This window comes from Scheffersomyces xylosifermentans (genome assembly GCF_036884685.1).
Source record: "Scheffersomyces xylosifermentans strain CBS 12540 chromosome Unknown RJT20scaffold_3, whole genome shotgun sequence".
Taxonomy (NCBI): Eukaryota; Fungi; Ascomycota; class Pichiomycetes; order Serinales; family Debaryomycetaceae; genus Scheffersomyces; species Scheffersomyces xylosifermentans.
The window spans coordinates 2,261,700-2,278,685 of NW_027042941.1; the positions used below are offsets into that span (position 1 = coordinate 2,261,700).

At 38.4% G+C, this 16,986-nt stretch overlaps 5 protein-coding genes across 5 annotated transcripts; all 5 read right to left on the reverse strand. All coding sequences in view use genetic code 12, as the record gives it.

The window, feature by feature from the left end:
• Positions 1-1,034: 1,034 nt before the first annotated feature.
• On the reverse strand, positions 1,035-2,100 carry ATP17 (F1F0 ATP synthase subunit f). Its single transcript, XM_064917049.1, has 2 exons — positions 1,953-2,100; positions 1,035-1,412 (listed from the first exon to the last, which is right to left on the reverse strand). Exons 1-2 carry the CDS (start codon positions 2,013-2,015, stop codon positions 1,170-1,172), a joined length of 306 nt encoding a protein of 101 aa, XP_064775502.1. The 5' UTR covers positions 2,016-2,100; the 3' UTR covers positions 1,035-1,169.
• Positions 2,101-2,931: 831 nt separating this feature from the next.
• Positions 2,932-3,607, reverse strand: LSM6 (U4/U6-U5 snRNP complex subunit). The gene is made up of 2 exons (XM_064917050.1): positions 3,333-3,607; positions 2,932-3,049 (listed from the first exon to the last, which is right to left on the reverse strand). Exons 1-2 carry the CDS (start codon positions 3,553-3,555, stop codon positions 3,027-3,029), a joined length of 246 nt encoding a protein of 81 aa, XP_064775503.1. The 5' UTR covers positions 3,556-3,607; the 3' UTR covers positions 2,932-3,026.
• A 315-nt stretch (positions 3,608-3,922) lies between these two features.
• Positions 3,923-9,763, reverse strand: RJT20DRAFT_127658 (uncharacterized protein). The gene has a single exon (XM_064917051.1). It carries the CDS (start codon positions 9,691-9,693, stop codon positions 4,048-4,050), a length of 5,646 nt encoding a protein of 1,881 aa, XP_064775504.1. The 5' UTR covers positions 9,694-9,763; the 3' UTR covers positions 3,923-4,047.
• A 906-nt stretch (positions 9,764-10,669) lies between these two features.
• RJT20DRAFT_127660 (cytochrome P450) lies at positions 10,670-12,696 on the reverse strand. The gene has a single exon (XM_064917052.1). It carries the CDS (start codon positions 12,535-12,537, stop codon positions 10,972-10,974), a length of 1,566 nt encoding a protein of 521 aa, XP_064775505.1. The 5' UTR covers positions 12,538-12,696; the 3' UTR covers positions 10,670-10,971.
• Positions 12,697-14,716: 2,020 nt separating this feature from the next.
• On the reverse strand, positions 14,717-16,288 carry ALK2 (Alk2p; the record flags this gene model as incomplete). Its single annotated transcript, XM_064918783.1, has 1 exon — positions 14,717-16,288. One exon carries the CDS (start codon positions 16,286-16,288, stop codon positions 14,717-14,719), a length of 1,572 nt encoding a protein of 523 aa, XP_064775506.1.
• Between the last annotated feature and the right edge of the window lie 698 nt (positions 16,289-16,986).

Genomic DNA, 16,986 nt, shown 5'->3' on the forward strand with positions numbered 1-16,986 from the left:
CTCCTTTTCTTAGACCGGCTTTCCTCCCATGATGAAACTGGTCGAGATAATTGTGGCCAGATCTTCTGGCTTGTGTGCTGGCTGCAGGGCCCGTCCTCAGTAATGCATCAGGATGCACCTGGTAACGGAGGAGTGTTCCTTTTGTGAAAGGACAGCAACCCAGGGAGTACAATGTTGTAAAGCAAATTAGAACTTTGGGATAAGGCATGAAGAGCAGGGTACCTACTGGAAGACCGAAACCAGTACCACAGCAATTCGTATAATTGCAAGTGAAATTTATCGCTAATACTGTGTTTAGGGTGCAAATGCCTCGCGTAACTGTAGACGGCTTATGGAAGATAAGAAACCTGGAGAATTGTAAAAGGATATCGAGATCGGTAAACTACTGAGATTACATCGGGGAGCCATTTATGGTTGCTAGATATGACAATATTGCTGGAGCACATCAGACGATCTATGTAGAATTGGCTTGGGTGACCCTGGCGATAAGCACAGCAAAAGTGCAATTGGTTATAGATAAAATGGCTGAGAAAACGTGGCCAAACAGTCGTAATTTGCAGCTATATGGTGCTTATCGCAGAAGACCAAGAAAACGAAGAATGGAATTGTTGTATTGATGAAATTTAAGTTAGTACATCAGAGTACATGAAGTGTTGCTATTGTTTGGACTATACAATTTCGTCTGTAATTTTTACCCCATGAAAGAGATGCCACAGCTTCTCCTTGGGAAGAAATGTAAGGCTGCATTATTTGTGATAGTATTGCTTTTCTTTTCCTGTAGCTTTCCCAGCCGTTGCATCTTGATTCATTGCTGAAAGGGTGCAAAATTATGTTATCTTAGTTATCATTTTCAGAATTACTTAAACAGTAGAGCAAAATTATGGTAGATGAAATACTCAACTTTCGAAGAGTCTATTTCTATCTACTATCAGATAATGGAAAGTAGCTGCAACAATCCTCACTCGTGTATTCATTAGTGCATCCTTGCAACTCTTCAATCGGGGATACTATTCTACAACGTATACTACAAAGCTCATACCTTTTGTGAATGTATTTTAGATCTAAAAGATTTAAATAAGACCAGCGTTCTAGGACTACTGGAAACATGAATAGTAGAACTATTTAACAGAACCAAAACGAATCGTAACTACATCTCGTAACTATTCCGCTTAGTGGTCCTTGTGGTGCTTCAAATGGGATTGGTATTCCCAAGTGTAACCCAAGATGATGACAGCAAGAGCCAAGTGTACCAATGGCTTACCAGAGGCGTTGTCACCGTCAAAGTAAGCAGCTCTGTACTTGGCGATTGGGTTGAGTGGCTTCTTAGCAGCTGGAGCTGGTCCTTGAGGCAACTTCTTGTAGAAGGAGACAACCTCGGCCATTCTTTTGGCGTTTGGGTTGGAGCCGATGTTCTATAATAAAGTTAGTATATTGATTTTCGAGTTCTGAAGAATTGAGGGACACGAATTGGACAAAGTAATAGACTGGATTATTAATTGCGTTTAATTTCTTACTGGTTCAACGAAATCGTTCAATGCTGTACTATCAGCAAGCTTTCTCCCCAATCAAAAGTGGAGTCAAAAGGGCCATGAAAAATACGAGTTTAATGAAATTTTTGGGTTCTGATGATCGTCGTTTACTATTTATTCCTTTCAATTAGAGGAATATTGGGTTTCTCGCAACTGATTGTCTCTTCTCGTACATACGGCCCATTCTAATTCTATTTATTGAAATTTTCATTCACTCTCTCTCATAATACAAGTCAACCCATATGAAAAACTTATCTTTTCATCCATGATCATAATCAAATCTGCCACATTACTATTACTCATTCTTTAATGAATCAATTACTATCCTGATACCAAATCCATTGGTACTTTTCGTTGTCTTCCTTTGAGAAAACGATATAGGTCATTCTCTCTTCTACATTTCCACTCATTCAAAGTACATACCTTGGCAGAAGCAATCTTTGGTGGGATCAAGGTGGACAATTGTCTTCTGATGACGAACGACATGATGCTGTTTATGCTTATTCTATCTGGATAAATAGACGCCTATGGTGCTCTTCAATAACATTCTTTTGTTCAAGCGTTAATTTGAAGATTTGCTTCGGGAGTTTGTTGGTGAGAACACGACCTCCTTTCTGTCTCCATAGTTAAGGAGGAATCGGGCTGTTTTTTCGGGTTAGCTGTGTGAGGACGCTGATTCGTTGGAGGAAGGAGATGACACAAAGAAGTGGTCATGTGGGTGAGGTCATGTGAGGTGATTGCGGTCTGGATGTGTTTTTTGGTATGAGCGTAGGACTAGTAGCGGTAGTAGTAGTAGTAGTGGCAGTAGTAATAGTGAGTACTTGTAAGTTAGTAATAGTGAGTAGTAGTTAGTAGTACTACTAGTACTCACTACTAGTAAACTAGTAGTAGTGAGTAAGTATTAGTATTAAGTAGTAGTAGTAAGTTAAGTAGTAAGTAGTGGTAAAGTATTAAGTTACTAGTAAATAGTATGTTACTAACTAGTAAGTAGGAAGTAGTAAGTAGTAGTAGTAGTAGTAGTAGTAGTAAGTACTAAATAAAGTACTAAGTTACCATGTCAATAGTAAGTTACTAGTAAATAGTAAGTACTAAGTACTAAGTAAGTATTAAGTAAAGTACTAAGTACTAAGTAAAGTATTAAGTAAAGTACTACGTACTAAGTAAGTACTAAGTCGTAGTGAGTATTAGTATTAAGTACTACTACTAGTAAAATTAGTAGTACTAGGTACTACTGGAGAAGATTTGGGAATGTGTAGGGCTTGAAAAGTTTGGCGACCAAGAGTAACAAGCTAAGTGGAGCCTGGTAGGTAATTAAAACAGCCAATATTACAGTTGAAGAATGAAACTCTTAGCCTGGAAATAGACTTGTATCTTAACCTGCTTTCTACATGTTCTACAAAATGGACTTCCTCTCAAGTACTGCTGCTACAGAGTTGACCTCACACACATATGAAACTATAATACATCGTTTTATTTGAAGCTATTCTATCCTGAAGTTTAGGCCTCGCTTATATATAATACTAGAAATGTTAGTACAATCAAGGTCTTGTTCACAGAAAGTGGAGTTCGTTGATAACAGGCATGTCGATTGAAAATCAAATTTTCACTTCAACTCTAGAACATCTTTATCTTTTTAAAGAAATGTATTTATTATTCATCTGAAAATATTTTGGTAGACTTCTATTGATATCAAAGATACCATTGTCAATTGCAAACAATACTTGTTTCAATATTCTATACTTCGTAAAAACAGTTATCCCACATTCATAACGCTTCTTTCTCCAAAATCTTCAATATACATACCATTATTTCCCCTAATGAAAACATCCCCGTAGGTCCTGCTGATGGTGTTTCCAACAACTTCTTTTCCTTCGTCCAAGACGATATTCATGTATCCGTCAATGCTCTGTAAATTTCCAGAATACTCGACACCGTTGTGTAATTTCACAGTAACTGAGCTTCCAATTATGTCACTCAAAAAAGTGGATGGGTTCGTCTTCGACGACTCTATTTCTGCTTCAGACATTTGCCTTCTTTACTATTTCTATATGCTAGACTGGTTGGTCAATGGTTGTAAGTCAACTGTTTTTGGTGTCTTCAGTTTGATCTTTTGAGTGTTAAATTTTGTGTTGAAGATAATGCCTGCATGTTGTATATGAAAATCTCTCTTTGATATTAGTAAGAGTCACTTTGATAATTATGTAAGCGAGCTTGGAACAGTATATACTTATGAATATGGTGGTATCTTGGAATGTACTGTGTTAGGGTAATTAGTATATATATACATATTATATATAATGTATATATCTGAAGCGTGAAGTATTAAGGAGTCAAATTCGTATTATACTTTTAGTGCGCTTTTTACAAGGAACTGTTTTCTGATTTTCTAATCTCTTATGCTTTAATTAATGTACATTTTAATATATATTACAGAAACTTCTTTCTAATACTATTATATAATCTTGAAGTTTATCTTTTTAATTTTAATTTTCAATTCAATTTATAATTCTTGCTGAAGCTACTCCTTCTCCTCGTAGGAGACTAAAGAATCTAAAAGCGTAAACAACTTCACCATCTCCTTTAATCCTTGTATTGCAAACTGCTCCTCCTTATATTGAGCAGTATCAATTTTCTTATTCTCAAGTAGCATGTCACGCTTCATAATTCCCACCACAAGCCTGTTTACAGCTGTCATTAAGTCCTTAGATTGTATGATACTTGGCTTGTAACTTGGACCCATTGACAAAAGAAGCGTAGCAACTAACTGGAAGATAGGAATTAGAAATTCAAAGTAAGAAATCTTGTTCTCGTTGGTAATATTCTTAACTTCAACCAAATCGTTCAAAGAAAGAGGAGTGTCCAAGAGAAGATTAACTTTGACGTTCTTGAGGTCTTGGAATTCGTCAAATTGTAAGTCCAATCCCAAATCTGGGTCTATCTTCAAGAAATTAGACTGCTTCAAAATGGAGAAGATTTCACCTTGAATCAATTGTAAAGCCCCAGCCTTGGATTGTGCTACTCGGACAAGAAGGTAAAGTGTAGACCTAAAGGCAGTCAATTCGTAAAGTAAAGAATCCAAACCGATTCCCGATGTGCTCTTTGAGCAAATCTGTAACATTTCATCTGTCCTTGTTACTGATCTGATCAATAATAAAAGAGAATTGTTCTTAACCAAAAGTTCCAAAATGAAGTTTGCTTTCGTTAAAGATGCCAAATGAATCAAAGATTCCAATAGAAGAATCGATGTGATTCTAGAAGATCCCTCTGAGTAGATGGCGTCATTTGATATGAGATCAATAAACTTTTTGTCCACCGATTTTATAATCACGGATAATTCCCTTACAAGCTCCTCATTGTTAATGACCTTTATCAAAAACTTGTTTGCCAATACATATAAATCTGATCTGAGATTAGGCGTTGAGTTAGAATTCAAAATACCAGCAATACATGTCTTGAATAAAGGAATCAATCTCTGGATTCCGAGCGTGAAATCCTCTTTGTTAGTGGCGATCAAGACCTCTTGGTCATATAAGTCAAAAAGTAAGACGCTGAGGGAGATTAACTCTTCAGAAAACAAGATATCTGACTCCAAGTAATCGTTGATTTTTGGTAGAATAACTTGAAGTACATCTAAGATGAAGTTCTTAGAATTAACCGTATCATCGGTGATCAAAATTTCAACAAGCTGACACCAAGAGTGTAAGCACTTTAATTGGACTACTCTCAAGTCATTTGATACGAGGTACTTTGTCACAAATTCGCTAATTTTGTTACCCTCAATCATAATTTCGTTGGCAAAAAGCATTTTCAGTTCTTTGGTAGGAAAGTTGGAAGATTGACAAACAAGCTTATAGACCTTACTAAGAATTGACAAATCGACATTATGAGTTTTGGAGTCGTGAACTTTTTCCAAAATAAGCGGCAAGTTATACTTCTTGCTGAAATTATCGTACTTGTGCAACTCGAAATTTTTGAAGTTATAGTTCAAGATATCCAAGAATGTCAATACTTTCGGTGTGCCATTCAAGAATTCCTTGTTGTTTAAGAGTAACTTAGTGTAGTACTCTTTCTTTGTGATGGAATGGATATTATGGAATTCAAGCGACAAGTATTGGAGAATCAAGTTCCTTTGGTTAATAAATGAGAAAAACGCTTGTGTGCTGAGCTGGCTATCGATAAATTCATTCGAAAATCCATCTTGTAGATTGCCATCAAAAGTATGGCCACACCATATTGTATTTAAGTCAAGTTTTGGCTGGTAATTGATTAACTTTTCAAACAAATTGTCGTACTCTCTTAAGTGGTTCAAGGTGATGATAGAGCTTATGGAGTCGTGGCTCAATTTAATTAAAATCTCAAGGATCAATGAAGAGAGCTTCGCAGGACCAATATCAATTATGTGACTATTTCCATTATTGTAGTCGATCTCAGATATGAGGTCTAAACTCAAACTTAAAGAACGAAGTAATGTTTTCAAAAGAGTATTTGATTCGATAGACTCGTTGAAGTGAAGGTGACCTCCTCTTATCTCGTATCCCAAGAGGAAATGTGCAACTGTAGGCTCTCTTCCATTGGACTGGTTCAAATTTGCGAGTAAGAACTCTAAAATCTTGTACTTGATCTCAAGCTCTTGATCATAGCTTTCGAAACGATCGATAAAGGCGAAAATGATTTTGAGAGATTCATCGATGCTCTCAAACGTCGTTAAAAGCCTGTTTTTGCTTAATATTGGGTCATTGGTATTAAACTTGTTCTTGGCCACAAAATGAGATGATGATCTGATTTGGTCCAAAATGGAAAGTGCAGAAGCTGCAAGTGCAGTGTTAGAGGATCCCACGTATAGTCCAAAATGGGCCACAGTTGTCAAGTTAAAGAGAAAAACCTCATAAAAATCTGAAGTTCCATGAGTGCCAATACTTTTTGGATAGTAGATATTGTCAAATATAGTTCTTGGGGTGCTGAGTGCTATGCTCATGCTGGTTCCATAGCCTATATGACCCGTATTTCCGGTATTTGATGCAGTGTCCTTATTCTTCAAAAGGGGTAAAAGCCGGTTTATGAAGACATCCTGTAAGTCCAACACTTTATCGACAGTACCAAGAGCTGTTTCCACTAGATAAGAAAGCTCTGGATTGGCATTGGTGGCATCAACTCCAATGTTAATAATACCAAAGAGTGCTTTCCATGCTTTCTCATCAAACAAGTAGTTTAAAATTGCAATGGAATGATGCAGCTTAACGAACAACTGGTAGTCGAGCTTGATACCAGGAATCAATGAATCAAAAATATCATCAACGCTAGTCAAGTTTGTAATCACTTGTGGAGCCACATCGTTTAAAAAGTTCCAGTCAATTTCTTCAAGTGATGAGCGAACAATATTCACTATCGACGACTGCAATGAACGCCTATCATCGAAGCGATCCAAGTTATTTGTTTTGGAGAAAATTTCAAGTAACAAATATTCTATGTATGGCCAGATTCCCACCAGATTGCTGCTACGATATCCATATCCCAAATCTACGGGATACAACAATGAGTAGCTAGTAAAGGCTTGCTTTTCATTGTTCAACGGCCTTAAGAGACGTGCCAATAAGCGAACAAAGTTGCTAACTTGTGAAAGATGTGATAGGGTTATTTGAAATGCTTGACTGATTCGAACGTTGCGCTTGCTAGCGTATTTAGGTCGTGATTGTTGCTGGCGAAGCAATAACGATACCTCCTGTTGACTGGAGGTACTTGAAGCACCCTCTTGCTCTTCAAGCAAGCCTTGAAAAATCCAACGGTCAAGAATTCGCCAAACCTTATATGAGGTTGTCAAGTTCTCTTCATTATGCACAAAATCGGATAAGAAATTCAACATCAAATTAGTCAAGACGACTCTGTTCTCATCGTTAACAAATACATGGGGCAAGTCTATAATCTTAGGGGCATTTGAACCAACTTGTTGGATGTCAACCGTCACTAATTTACCTCCGGTAATCAAGTTATCAAACTTCAAGAATCCTGTTATAATTGGTGAGAAGCGTGCAAATGCAATATTTTTGATCTCTCTTGAACGATCGTTAGTAGAAGAGAGGTTCCTCACGATAGATGAAATCAATTGAACAAACCCAGAGATGAATACAACGGCATCCTCGGCCAATTCAATTATAATTTTATTGTTGCCCTGTTCATCAGAGTCAACCTTATTGGGATTACTAGAGAACAAAAATTCTTGTTTCTTCTGCTGTTGTTTAAGCTGGTCGTTCAAGTCTTGCTCGAAGTTCTCGTTCAAGGCATCAATATAGTAGTTCAATGAATCCACGATAGAGTCAATGGAGATCTTAGAGTAATCATTCTTCTTTAACAGCAGATTGTTGCTCTTAACCAATATCTCCCAAATCTTCGCCGAAGAGTCATCCCCACTTGATGCTAAGGAACCTAAAAGTAGGCAGAATGTCGCAGCAATGAGTGGGGATGTGTTGTTATTCAATCCCCAAGATATGAAGCCAACAATATCGCTCGTAACCTCGTCATTTGACCAAAAATCGGTGCAAAGTTCTGGTCTGGAATTATAGGTGTATGCAAAGGCCAAATAGAAACGCTCTAAATCTGATCTAGAAGCTATCTCATCTAAATCGAGACCCTCTCCCGATTTATCTTTACCAGTCTTTGACAAACTTCCGTTGTTGTCATTGTCTTCGTTACCTCCAGACTTGCTGCGCCCATCTAAAATGTCAATATCATTGCCATTTTCAATTTGCTTCTTGTTGATAGATGAGAGGACAAAGTCTTCTTCGGTGTCTCTCAACAGAGTCAACACAAGAGCCGCATTATTCACGAATGTTACAAAGAAACTGTGGAAGAATGGAGCGAGTAAGGATTCGCTGAAAGTTGAGGACACCTTGTACGGTGCCAAGTCAAAAAGAATACCTGTATTTTCAAAGCCAGATTTCATGTTAGATGCATACACAACTTCTTGTGCTGATGGATAAGTAAATTTTACAGGTGAAAGACGTGGAAAGTTCTTTTGAAGGAGGGCACGGAAATCGTATAGGTTACTCCATTCAAAAAGTTCCTGAGTTCTGGGGTTTGCAGCATCTGCGCTGTATGAAAGTAAGATCTCCATAACTCCGTAGTTTATAAGCCATTCTAGGTACTTTAGTATGTCGTCTTTGAAATCATATTTGTTGGTTCTCTGTTCCACAGTCTTACACCAAGGGATAAACTGAGTGAGGAATACGAAGTAAACAATTGTTTCAAATCCTTTTATCTTCGCTTTTGCTAAGTCTATCATGTCTCCGTTGGACACGTTCTTATAGTCGTTCGTTATTGTTGTGGTTATATGCTTGTGAAGAGCGTCAACAGCGTCGTCTGGTCCGTTGAGAGTCTTTGTCACGAGATTGAGTAAACCAGGCAAGAAATGAAGGATGAAAGAATCCTCGTCTGATATATTGTTCTTTATGAGATCCACAATTTGTATGAAATGCTTAGAATTGGAGAATATGTCGGCGTAATTATCGATGAGTCCAAAATAGACTTGTGCAAGGAGTTCGTGATCACCGAACAATTGAGATTTGGCGTAGTTTATGGAGCTGATAAACTCTAAATTGTTGATGTCACTGGTAACACGTTGTTTATCAATGAAGTCGTTCAAATTATCCAAGAGCTTGTAGATTTTCTCGAAACTTTTGATTATGTTGCTGTAGAATGTGCTGTGGTCGTTATTGTTGGTTGCGACGATAAGATGCAACTTCTTGTTCAGCACCAAATATCCTAATATGTTCAATATGTACAGAAAACGAGAGTAGTATGCTAAACGGGCACTATCGCTGAGATTTGTACCCTTTTGGAAGCTTAGGTTATTGGCATTGAAAATGAGTTCAGCGGCTGCGATTTCGTCAAGATCAAGTTCTGTCGAGAGGAGAACGGCGATTTCAATGAACGGTTTGTTGAGGCGATATTCGTTGCCGTCGCTGAATTTCACTGGCTTCAGCTCGTCCACCAATTTGTTCCGAGATGCTTCATTTTTCACCGGTGTCACAAGGATTTGGACGAGATCGTTCTTGATGCTGCCAATCAACTCTTCTAGCTGAGACGCATTTATGTCCTCGAACTTGATGGCGTTATAGCAATTGGCCAATACCAAGGTGGACCAGTTGAGAGCCGCGTCCTGGGATGCCATTTCTGTTGATTCCGATCCTGTTCTTCTGTGAATATGAATGCTTTTGCAAACACTCGATGGCACCTTTTATCATTGCCTTTTTGAAGGTTTTGGAGGTTTTGAGATTTTGGAGGTTTAGAAAAATTTGTTTACATGTAGGGAGGAGTGTATGTTAGTAAATGTGAGTGTTGTGTGTGCAGGTGGGTGTTTTAGTAAAGGGCTGCAAATTATTGTATGAGAGAAGAAGAGAACTGGCGTTGAGAGGGGAGTGTAGTGAGAGGTGGATGTAGAGGAGAGAGGGATAGTGGAGAGGTGGTTGTAGAGAAGAGAAGAAAAGTTGGATAGTGTAGAAAAGTGTGGTGGAGTGAAGTGAGAGGAGTGAAGAAAAAAGTGGATAGTGAAGAGAAGAGGTGATTAAATAATGAAGTAGATAGAGCAGAGTAAGGTAAGAGAAGAGAACAGACATTGGACATTGAGAAGAGTGTGAGGAGAAAGAGAAATTATAGAACTGGTGACACAAGAGAGCTTAGAAATGAGAGCACGGTGGGAGAGAAGAGAACATGAAGAAATGGAGGGAGAGAGGAGGAGTAACGGAAGAACAGGCAGTGAGAAGAGGCAGGAGAAACAGAGTGTGAGAGAATATGCTTATTGAATTGTAGTAAATTTGTATTGTATTGCATCTCTCTATTTATTTATTTATTCAATTGCACTCATTTTATTTGGGATTATTTCAGATATTAGAAATAGTAGATCTTACAAAGGGCATTTCTATCTAGGTATGGGTGGCGGAGAGTCTTAAAGATTCCGTTGGTGTGAGTATCTTTATAACAAAGCTAGTGAGAGATCGTACACTGTATTTTTGTGCAGCCAGAGTTGAATAGTGTAATAAATGGAAATTTGACAACAAGCGGTATCTTGGTGATAGAGCCATATTTCTTTCATTTGTTTCTGTTGGATGGGTTCTGTCCTATTTTGTATGTTCATCTTATTTTTCAAATTGAAGTTGTGATAATTTTACTGAAATTTACAGAACTTCGCCAAATTTCATTAACTGACGCTCTTAGTACAAACGATTCCCAATCTACAACATACGCCCTTCTTCCTTCTTCAAAAATGTGCAAACTCTATTAGTATTAAACAAACGGCCTAAGAATATCAAAGAAAAATACAAAAACTTCAAAAACTTCAACTCTTCAGAACGTGGTTGGAGACACCTTATACAGAAATGATAGTGAATAAACTCATACAACAAATAACTCGTTGCGAATCAAGAGTATGACTTGTTTCTTTATCAATGAATCAGTACATAGCTACAAGGGCACCTTTGTAAAGAGACATTGTTAAAACAGATGCCTTCTTTGGTGGGTAAGGGTCAGGGTCACGATTCTCAATGTTTGGAAACATCTGTGCCAATCTTGCAATGACATATGAAGCTTCAGTCAATGCAAATTGTTGACCCAAGCAAATTCTTGGTCCACCATTGAAAGGTAAGTAAGCCCATCCCAATTTCTTGGTGCGTTCTTCAAACCATCTTTCTGGCTTGAATTCGTCCGCATCTTTACCGTAGTAGATTTGCTCTCTGTGCATGGAGTAGCAAGAGTAGTTCACTATTTCTCCCTTCCTTACAAGAATTGGATCATTACCTTGTGGACCACCACCTCTTGGAAGAGTGGTATTCTTAACAGCGACTCTGAAATTTTGAGGTACCGAAGGATACAATCTCAAAACTTCATTCAAGAATGCCTTCAAGTACTCACATCTCTTCAACGACTCAAAAGTGATATCGCCAACTCTAGCGTCATCACCACTACCAAACTTACCGTAAATCTCTTCTTTCAACTTAGCCCAAACTTCTGGCTTATGGGCTAACTCATAGATGGCGAATGACAATAAACCCGCAGTAGTATCCCTACCAGCCAATAAGATGTTCAACAATTGATCTCTTAAAACCTTTGGGTTTCTTGTTTGCTTGACCAATTCATACAAGAAGACATACCCTCCTTTTGACTTCTCTTCCAACTCTTCTGGAGTTGCTTCGAGTGCTTTTCTTACATAGTGATCGGCGAATTCATGCACCTTTGCAGTTGAATCTCTAAATTCTTGATTATTTACCAACCAGGCGAGTTTCAGGAGCATGATTCTTGTTGTCAAATATTCCTGAGCAGTGTTGAAAGCTTCAGCAAATCCTTTTGCACCAAAATCGAAATCTCCGCCTGCAATGCCAACAGACTCATCACGCAAACTTCCAACGGAACTACCAAATAAGAATTCTGTTGCCGAGTCAATGGTCAATCTGAAGAACAAAGGTTGCAAGTCGATAACACCACCTTTTGCGTTTCTGATGTGTTTTGCCAATACCTGAATGTGTGGTTCTAAGGTGTGGACGTGTGCAACTTGTTCTTTGACAAATTGTGGCCTTAACATAGCTCTAGAATGTTTCCATCCTTCACCATCCAAAGTAAAGATACCATCTCCCAACAAAGGGAAGAAATGAGAATGTCTTTCACCCAAGGCAAAGTCCTCAAATTGTGTAGCCAACAAAGCCTTAATGATTTCAGGATCCTTTGTTTTGATGATGGATTTGCCAATGACTTTAGAGGTAAAGGTTGGGATATCTGGATTGCGGGTGAGCTTGTATTTCTCGTGAAAGAAGTCAGTGGCTTCACCCTTGGCTCTTTTGTCTAGAATTGTACGCCAGATCCTGAAACCAAGAGCTCCATCTGTCTCGACATTGTAAATTGGTTTTGCACCCAACTTCTTACGCAAGAAATAGGAAGTTATATATGAGTCTAGGACAGAATATGCCACGGCAGCTATGACAATATACACGAAATAGCGTACTAGAACACTTGATAACTCGCTCATTGTTGGGGTGATTACTATTGGTTTGAAGTTGATTGGACCAATCTTACCCAAATTCAAGAAATGCCACACTGAATATCTCTCTCTCTCTCTATATATATATATATCTATATATCTATATATAGATTATCGCTTCAACGAAGGGAACGAATTGTACAGACTATTCCCGTTTCCAACGGAGATTAAAAGATGCGTTCTTGTTCTTGCTGTTGACATTACTCTAAAAGAACGAAACGTCATAGTTCCAAATAAGTAACCGCCAAAATTCTCTACCAATTCATTGTGTGTAATCCGGAAATTAATGTTCCTAACAGTGGGCGTAATTGATGTAGAATTTAACAGGCAGATAATAATATTATTTAATGTGGTGTTTTAATATTATTATTATTGTTATTGTTATTATTCTTTTTTATTACGATGACATCAGAGAGAGAGAGAGAGAGACACTCAGCTAGAGCTTTATGTTTGTATTTTTTTTCGTTGCCTTGTAATGTGGGTGTTGCGGATTTAAGCGGAATCCGGCGATGGCCGCAAAGAATCTATATTAATCTTCATAATCTTCATTTTATGAGTACGAGAATGAATAGGAGATCTTACGAAATTTTTAAGCTTCACGCTTTACAACTCGTGGGGGAGCACGCCGCTAGAAAAGAGGGAGGAACACCATGATACGATGACGACAGGATGCCATTGACGCCAGAGATAGTGCGACCCCGATAAGAGATGTGGTGGGGGAAGAACATGCAATAAAAGCTCTTTCCACAAGACCTTCAATACAAACTACAAAACGAAATCTTTGTCGTCGATATTCATAACCAACGAAATAGACCATTCTTTACGACAAACAGAAAAAGGAACATTGCAGCCTTCTACGATGTAAAAATTGAAAAAATGGCGGAAATCGATACCTTTAGCGACTTTTTTCTCCACTTAGGGGAAAGAAAGAAAATTGCTTTTGCGCGGTGTGGGGTCAGTCCGTAGAATCCTCATGTTCCATGCTGACGGAGATAAAGATAAAAGGGGTCCCGAAATAGGAGAGAGGCTTACACAGTAATTTGTTAGTGTAGAGAAACAGATTGCAAAAAAAAAAAAAATCCATTGCTATACTATCGATAGAGATGAACGTTCTGACGTAGGGAATAGCTGAAATAGGAGAGGATTGAAGTTAGAATGACGAATCGATAATAGCAATGTAGTGATTGGGTAACCCCTGTTCCATTCTTATCCTCCCAAGGACGCCGATCACAAGCGCTGATTGTGGATCAGCATCGGAAAGGAAAAAGCTTAAATTGTAGAATTCTCGATTTGATAGGGGGCAGTGGAATGGTTTGGTTACGATTGCAGAGATAAGAATGTTGGATAAATCCACTTCGGCTTCTTACGAGCGCATGTCCCTTCGGGTAATGATTCTGTAGGAAACTTCAGCGGAAATGTGAGTGATAGCGATCTCAATACTTACTTCTAGTGGTATAGCCTCCTTGTATCCTTTCTATTCCAAATATGTCTCTGACCGTGTTAAACCTCATCTTAGCTATTTCAAACTGAGTTCTTATACTCACACCCACCGGCCTGTCCTCAATGAATAAGACTGTGTAATTGTCAGGTGCTAGCTCATACTGTAAGTACTTGGAGTCAACATCGAAATACCGATCAACTGGGTTGACACCGGCTGCTAAGACTTTGATAATGAATAGTTGAGAAGTGATAAAACAATCATCGTCTGTAGTGAGCTTTGGTCAGTCGTTTCTTGTTGTAACAATATTGATAGAATTATGAACTAGCTAATTCACTTAACAATGTAACAATCTAACTATTTACTAAGAAATTGAGGTCCTTATATAAACCATTTGCTCCGCCTTTGTAGTTACGGATTTCATTAATTCGTTAACAGTGCCATACGGCAATGGTAGAGCCACCATCCTTATGTTATGTCACGGCAAGTTATTGCTTCTTGATTCAAACAACGCTTCATGACATAGTGCTAGGGAAAGTTCACGAATAGGGGGGTTGGCAAGAAGAAGCAAGTCTGTTCTTGAATAAATCGAGACCGTAATGATTAAGATGCTACATTCACTATTAAAGTTCTTCAAATGAATCACTTATGAAAATTGCAAAACTAATAAATAATTAAATAAATAGAAGTTTAAGGTTTTTCAACCAGAAACCCTTATTTCAATGTTGTCTAATATAACGCAACAACAGCACCTTCTTGAAGGGACATTGTTAAATGAGAGCACTTGGTTGGTGGGTAAGGGCCCTTGTCGTGACTTTCAATGTTTGGAAACAATTGTACTAATCTCGTAATAACGTAAGAAGCTTCCGTCAACGCAAACTGCTGACCCAAACAGATTCTTGGGCCACCGTTGAAAGGTAAGTAAGCCCAACCTAACTTTCTGGTCGATGGTTCAAACCACCTCTCCGGTCTGAAGACTTCAGCATCCTTTCCGTAGTAATCTTCGTCTCTCTGCGTAGAGTAGATCGAGTAAAGAACAGATTGGCCCTTTCTCACTAAAACAGGATCAAGACCGTCTGGACCACCACCTCTTGGTAAAGTTGTATCCTTTACTGCAACTCTGAAATTCTGAGGAACTGAAGGATATAATCTCAACACTTCATTCAAGAAGGCCTTCAAGTACTCGCATCTCTTCAAAGAGTCAAAAGTAATTTCGTCAACTCTGGATTCATCACCGCTTCCGAACTTCTCATATATCTCTTCTTTCAACTTTGCCCAGATTTCTGGGGATCTAGCCAACTCATAAATTGAGAACGACAATAAACCAGCAGTAGTATCTCTACCAGCCAACAAAATGTTCAAAAGCTGGTCTCTCAAGGTCTTAGGATCTCTAGTTTGTTTAACCAATTCATATAAAAAGATGTATCCATCCTTAGAAGTCTTTTCCAATTCTTCTGGGGAAGCTTCTAAGGCCTTCTGGACATAATAGTCTGCAAATTCATGGACATTTCTATTGCATTCCCTAAATTCTCTATTGTTAACAAGCCAGTAGAATTGCTGGAGCAAAGCTCTTGTCGACAAATAATCTTGGGCTTTGTTAAAAGAGGTGGCAAATTTAGCTTTACCTTTGAAATCATCAGATACCATACCAACGGAAGCATCACGTAAACTTTCGACTGATTGGCCAAATAAGAACTCAGTAGCAGAATCAACTGTCAATTTAAAAAATAATTGTTGCAATTCAATTGGCTTTCCTTTAGCATTACGAATGTGACGAGCCAAAACTTGGATGTGTGGTTCAATAGATTGAACATGAGCAACCTGTTCTCTAGCAAATTGAGGTCTCAACATGGCACGGGAGTGCTTCCAACCTTCTCCATCCAAAGTAAAAATACCATCTCCTAACAAAGGATTAAAAAAAGCTTGTCTCTTACCTAAAGCGAACTCATTAAACTGAGTAGCTAATATAGCCTTGATGTTTTCAGGATCTTTAGTTGCAATAAGGTTTATTCCAACAATCTTAAATGTAAAAGTTGGCACATCAGGACGACGAAGCAACCCGTATCTTCTCTTTATGAAATCCACAAGTTCTCCACTCTTCTTAGCATCAAGAAGAACCCTCCACAATTGGAAGCCGAAGTAGCCGTCACTTTCGATGTTTGTAAAAGGCTTTGCACCTAGTTTCCTTCTCAATACTGGCGCCTTAACAGCTTCTGATATAACGTATGCCGATATCAAGACAACTGCCACCACATACCACTTAGTTAAATATTTTAAAGTTACTTCAACAAATTCACTCATTTTAGAATTTTGCAACCTTTTTATTTCGATGATCATTTTACGATCTTCTTCTGGGTTGGCGAGAAATGCAAGTATATATATACCAACTGTCCATTTTCTACTTTATATGGATCCGAATAACTGAATGCAGGGGTGCTAAACATTCTATTATAACTCCGTTACCTATACTAGTAGCAATGGCTCTGAAATATAATCGCACATGCCCTCCTGTATGTCACTTCGGAGTTGTCTTTACTCGATGTGCAGAAAGTGGAGATCTATTATAGGTAGTTGACAACGCAGTTAGGTGGTACGCCGTAGACTCCTAAAATTCCGTCACTCGAGCCCAAAGGTCGCGTTCGGAGCTCTGCGAGTCTTCTTCAGATGCATATTTTAGAGTGCTTATGAGGCTAAGCAACGGCATTTGCTTGCAATGGCATTCTTTCTTCAAAAAGATGCGAGTTCTAGACTCAGACAGAATCCATAAGGAACCCTAAAACTCGCCCATCCTCATACTCAAACTCTAAATTCTCAACCTTGTTTTATCCTTGAGTCGATCTTCCGTTCCTTTTTTAAATTACTGGGTTGCTGCTTCTGTACTGGTGCTTCAAGGTTAATCAATCCAATCAATCGTCTGAGGAATCATATCGTTTATTTTCCTCCGCCTTACATGTGATATCTGCAACCTTCGGGGTGTAAGCCGATATTTTCTCGTGCGA